General features: G+C 38.6%; 1 protein-coding gene across 1 annotated transcript in view; it reads right to left on the bottom strand.

Moving 5' to 3' along the window:
• LOC116069536 (zinc finger protein 709-like) overlaps positions 1 to 5,933 on the bottom strand; it is a 10,571-nt gene that overhangs the window by 3,838 nt on the left and 800 nt on the right. The window contains exons 2-3 of the mRNA XM_031340268.1: positions 1,178 to 1,304; positions 913 to 973 (exon numbers count right to left, since the gene is read on the bottom strand). Coding sequence (XP_031196128.1) covers positions 913 to 973; positions 1,178 to 1,304 — 188 coding nt within the window. The remainder of the gene's footprint in view (positions 1 to 912; positions 974 to 1,177; positions 1,305 to 5,933) is intronic.

Genomic DNA, 5,933 nt, shown 5'->3' with positions numbered 1-5,933 from the left:
AAAAAAAAAAAAAAGGAAAACATACCAATAAATTCCCTACCAGCAGAATTCCTGAGAAATTTTGAATATGATTGAAGGTTCTACAGGATGTGAAGACAGATAATATTAAGACACTATATTCATATAGGATTTCTTTTTGTGTTAACATCTGTTTATTTACTATTTGTGTGTACGCATGCTATGGTGGGCATATGGAAGTAGGAGGACAGCTTTTAGGAGTTGGTTCTCTTCTTCTACCATAGGTCCAAGGATTGAACAAAGGTCAAATTTGACAGTGAATGCCTTTCATATGAGAAAGTCTAACCATATGAGACTTCTTAATACTTCTAACAGGTTAACTATTTTGGAAACAATGAATATCTAAGTCTTACATATTTTTGAGGTCAATCTCTTGCCATGATGCATGGGCTATCTTCAAATTCAACTCCTAATAGCTGGGTTCATATTTGCCTCTATATCCAAGTACTTGAGTATTCCTCATGCAAAATACTAAAGCAAGAACTATTTTCTATTTTAAATTTTTTCGTATACATAAAATATCTTGAAGACTGTTCTTAGAGTAAACATGAAATTCCTTCATATTTTCTCTATATTCCATAATCAAAGCTTGAAGGAAGGTACACACATTATTTTTTGTTAACTTTGTGCTTGGATACAAGTTTGTGTACATAAAACCATTAAAAAGCATCACTTGCATCATCATGTCAATACTGTAAATATTTCCAATTCTATATATACTTTTTTGGAGAGAAATGCTTTAAATTACATTGCCTTGAAGTTGGGCTTATTTGGATAGTTGTCTTGATTTTAAAAACTACTGGCCCAAAACAAAACAAAACAAAACAAAAACCACTCTGGCCATTTCCAGATTGTTGAGCTACATTATTATTATTGTTGAGTTGGTAAAGTTACCTTTGATTTCTTCTAGAATATCTATGGTCATCATCTATGTTCTGGTCTTCTTGTGTTTTTTCTAGAATATAGACCCAGAGAAATCTGATTTAGTCATAACAGAAAAAAAAATTATCAGATTCTACATAGACTCATGGTATAACATGACCATGCCTGATAAAGCCACCAAATTTACCTTCCCATATTACAAATCATGAAGCGACATTTTTGAGCAAGACAGACTTACAACTTGATTGACCAAGAAAAAGTATGATCTCAACCATACCTATAGCAGCCAGGTTCCTGAAGGTTTCCTCCATTACATCTTTGTGCAGCTTCTTTTGGGAAGGATCTAGTAAAGCCCATTCCTCCACAGTGAAATTTACAGCCACATCTTCAAAGGTCACAGAGCCCTAAAATAGCCAAGATATTTTCAGAAGAAAAGATGAGACACACAACACTGAAAATCTGTGAGTGTTCTCTAAATGTTCAATATATAGCTTAGTCATCGCACTCCTATTTTTACATTCATAATTGTACTCTCTAACACAAAATCCCTACATTATCTTTAAAGCAACAGAACAACAAGAACACATACCAACTATGCTGCTGGAACTTAAAATTTCTACTAGTGTATTAAGTCTTCACCATTTTCCCCACAAACTACTACTACCAGAGCAGACAAGTGTTAACACCAGCTGCCTTAAAATTGCATATTTTTAGAATAGATTATGAGAGTGGTGTTGTCATCCAATACTAGTTCACAAGGCCATAATATTCTGCCTCATCACAGACCCAAAGCAATGGAGCCAAGAGACAACAGAATGAATTATCTGAACCATGACATAAAATAAACCTTTCAACTTTGTATAAATGACTTTCCTCATTACTGTGACTAAATAGCAATTCATGAGAAGTAAGATTTACTTTGGATCATGTATTGAAAGGGTAGAGCCTATCACTGGGGCAAGGTCATGGCAGAATTCTAGGATCATGCAGCATCCAAATCAGTGTAGATCAGAAAACAGAGCAGGCAATGCCAGTTTCCAGTTGAATTCTTCCTTTTTCTTTTTTATTCAGCCTGGGATCTCAGATCAGGTTCATATGTAATGGTTAGTGTTGAATAACCTGGTGGATGGGCATCTTGGCACACCTGTAGCGATTTATCTTGATGATGTTAACTGATGTGAGATGATTCATTTTAATTGTCGGTGAGACTATCCCTGTGTAGGGGATTCTGGACTGTATGAAATGGAGAACATGAGTAGGACATAGCATGTATTCACTACATTCTTCTTCTGACTTCAGATGTAACATGACCAGCTTCTTCAAGTTCCTGCTCCCTTTACTTCTCCATCAGGAAGAATTGTATCTTGAGTTGTGAGTTAAACCCTTCTGTTCTTATATTACGTCATCAGGGTATTTCATGATAACAACCTGAAAAGAAACTGAGACTGGCACCACATGGATTCAGAGTGGGTATTCCTTCCTTAGTTACCTTTCTGCAAACACTCTCAGAGACACTCCTAGATGATTTCAAAGTATGTCAACCTAACTAGGAGACTAACTACCACAAAAACCTTCAGTTGCTCTTCTCAGGTATATTGTAATAGGAATGCAAAGCTAATTAACATGCTCCACTACCTAAAATAACATTAACTGATTGGTTAAGAATAGATCATAGTTGGTGCCTGGTTAATTATAATCAAAGAGACTTCCTCTGGCAGCTGATGGGAACAGATACAGAGACTTGAAGCCAAACATCAGGCAGACAGCCCAAATTGGAGATCTTCATTTTCCAGTTAAGGGAACCCCATGGAAGAGGGGAAGAATTGTAGAAGCCAGAGAGGTTGAGGATAACAGGAGAACACAGCCCACAGAATCAACTAAGCAGGGCTTATAGGGGCTTACAGAGATTGAAACAGCAACCACGGAGCCTGCATGGGTTTGCACTAACTCCTCTGCATATATGTTATGGTTGTTAGCTTGGTGGTTTGTGAGACCCCGAACAGTGGGAGCAGGTGTGTCTCCACTCTTGCCAGCTCTTGGGACCCATTTCCTCCTACTGGGTTACCTCACTCAGCCGTGACATGATGAGAATTTGTGCCTCGTCTTATTGTATCTTGTTTTGTATGCTGTGTTTGGTTGATGTCCCTGGGAAGCCAGCTATTTTCTGGAGGAGGAGTGGGGAGGAGTGGAAAGGGACCAGGGAAGAGTAGAGGGATATATAAGGAAAGAAAAAAAGTTCATGGAAGGGTCTAGGAGGGCTCATCCATTGTGCAAGCCTGAGTTTGAACTGCCAGAATTCAAGGAGAGCCAGAGATGGTAAGGCATATTTATAATTTTAACTGTGGGATCTTGTAAAATCAAAAATAAAGTTTAAATGCTTTCTTATTTGAAACGGGTAGAATTAAGGCATAATTACAATAAAATCAAAGCAAAAAAATCAAAGTCCAGTAGAGTAAAACAAATCTTGTGGTTCAGTGTCCAAGGTCTAGGAACTTCTATGACAAGATGGCATGTAGAGCCAGGAGAATCCCTGGAAGCTGATGGGCCAGTTAGCCTGGAATATGCAGTAGTGAACAACAAAGACTGTCCTTTGACTTCTATCTTAGTCAGGGTTTCTATTCCTGCACAAAACACCATGACCAAGAAGCAAGTTGGGGAGGAAAGGGTTTATTCAGCTTAAACTTCCACATTTCTGTTCATCACCAAAGGAAGTCAGGACAGGAACTCATACAGGGCAGGAACTTGGAGGCAGGAGCTGATGCAGAGGCCATGGAGGGATGCCGCTTACTGGATTGCTTCCCCTGGCTTGTTTAGCTTGCTTTCTTATAGAATCTAGGACTACCAGATCAGGGATGGCAGCACTCACAATGGGCTAGGCCCTTCCCCCTTGATCACTAATTGAGAAGATGCCTTACAGCTGGATCTCATGGAGGCATTTTCAAGGGAGGCTCCTTTCTTTGTGATTAACTCCACCTTGTGTCAAGCTGACACAAAAATCAGCCAGTACAACTTCCAAAAACAATTGTATGTGTGAGCATGCAGTGTGTGTGTTCACGTGTATACACACAGACACAGAGAAATGGATCACAAAAAAAGTTAACTGTATTTAACTGGCTCAAATGTAAACAAACGGTTTATCACATAGATGGCATTGTACAATGATGTCATAAACCATAAATCTCTTTAATATAGAAAAAAAAAACCCTGACATTTGGAAACATGCCTTTTATTTCCCCTTTCCACTAGCAGATGCCAAGTTATCCATTAAAATAGGGGAAAAAATCCAACAACTTCAATATTTTGAGAACACAGTTAACTTATGAATTTTAAGACCATAAGAAATGGATGAAGCCATTTAAATCTATGATTATGGTCTTATGCTTCACAGTAGGGCAGGGATACTTAGCCCTAGTTTTATTCTGTACAGGATGAAAACAAGGCAACCAATGAAAGAGAGTGGCTGTAGTTGATAGCTCAGAAAAATCAAAGTTGACAGACTTAAGAGACTAGGGAGAAAAACCAAAGCAGGAGAAGCAGAATTCCCCACCCTGAAGCACCATGACTTGTGGAAGGAGACTCTCCTCTCTGTGGTGGTTAGATAAAGAGAAAACTATAACCCAGTGAAGAAAGATGCAGGCTGCAGGTAAACAACGCAAATAGGTGACTCACAGTGAACAATTAACCAAAATGATATTACAATTCTAAATATATGCAACAGACTCTGGTGCTCCCAATTTTATAAAACGTACACCAGAGGCTGGTTCCCAGAACTTATATGGTGGCTCACAACCACCCATAACACCAGTTCCAGGGTACCTACAGTTCCAGGGAATGCCCTCTTCTGACCTTCACAGGCAACAGACACATGTGTTATATATACATATATGACTATTCACTCATATGTGTGTATCTTAAAAAAGCCAGCTGGGTGGTGGTGGTGCACACCTTTAATCCCAGTACTAGGGAGGCAGAGGCAGGCGGATTTCTGAGTTCAAGGACAGCTTGGTCTACAGAGTGAGTTCCAGGACAGCCAGGGCTACACAGAGAAACCTTGTCTAGAAAAAGCAAAAAACAAAAAAACAAAACAAAAAAACAAAAAAACAAAAAAATGCATACTAGTGGAATTAAAGACACAGATTAACACTAGGCCAGTATTAGGTAATTTGAATACCTGACTGTCTCCAATAGACAGGTCATCTGGATAAGAAACAGAAACATCAACATTCCATCAAATATGAAAGAACATACATTCTACTCAGCAGCCCATGGAAGCTTCTCAAAAACAGATCACATCTTGGGACATAAAACAAAGCTTAACAAATTCTGAAAGGCTGAAATAACGTCATGGGCCCTACCTGTCCGCTGTGCAATGAAACATAAAAATAACTGCAAACAAATCTCTACTAAGTACACAAACTCACAGAAATTAAATAACTCAGTACTGAGTGATGAATGGGCTAAAGAGGAAATAAAGAAAGAAATCAAAATTCCTGGAACTATATCAAAATGAAAAGACAGCAAAGCCTTTGGAACACATAAAAACAGAGTCCAATATGAAGGGAGTCTACAGCTTTAAGTGCATACATCCGGAAACCAAGAAGCCTGTTTCTCTCACAGTTCACAAAGGAAACCAAAGACAGGTTAAACTGTCCCTAAGCTCAGAGACCATCTTACCACACAGGCAAAGCTCATAAGATATATCACTCCAGAAACTAAGTAGAGGAGCTCTCAGCAGACAAGAAATTTCATTTGGGGATCCCACATACCTGATTTTCCTTCTTTCCATATCCCCTTTGATAAATAGCACTGACTACAGGCCACCTCACAATGCTTTTTCTCTTCTTGAGGAATCTTTTCTCCTTGTTCTTAAAATATCTATCCATTTTTTTTAAAACAGATTACTCAGCAGGGTACAGACTGGCTAAAGGCCCACTTTTGCCTCAAAACAATGACTTCATCAGTAAAAACAAAATCCTTACCAAGCAATGTTTCCTTAGGTTTCTCTCCCTTTTTCCAGTCTCATTCCCACTCCA

This window comes from Mastomys coucha, unplaced genomic scaffold (genome assembly GCF_008632895.1).
Source record: "Mastomys coucha isolate ucsf_1 unplaced genomic scaffold, UCSF_Mcou_1 pScaffold22, whole genome shotgun sequence".
In the NCBI taxonomy this organism is placed as follows: Eukaryota; Metazoa; Chordata; class Mammalia; order Rodentia; family Muridae; genus Mastomys; species Mastomys coucha.
This window is presented reverse-complemented; position numbering and strand designations above follow the sequence as displayed.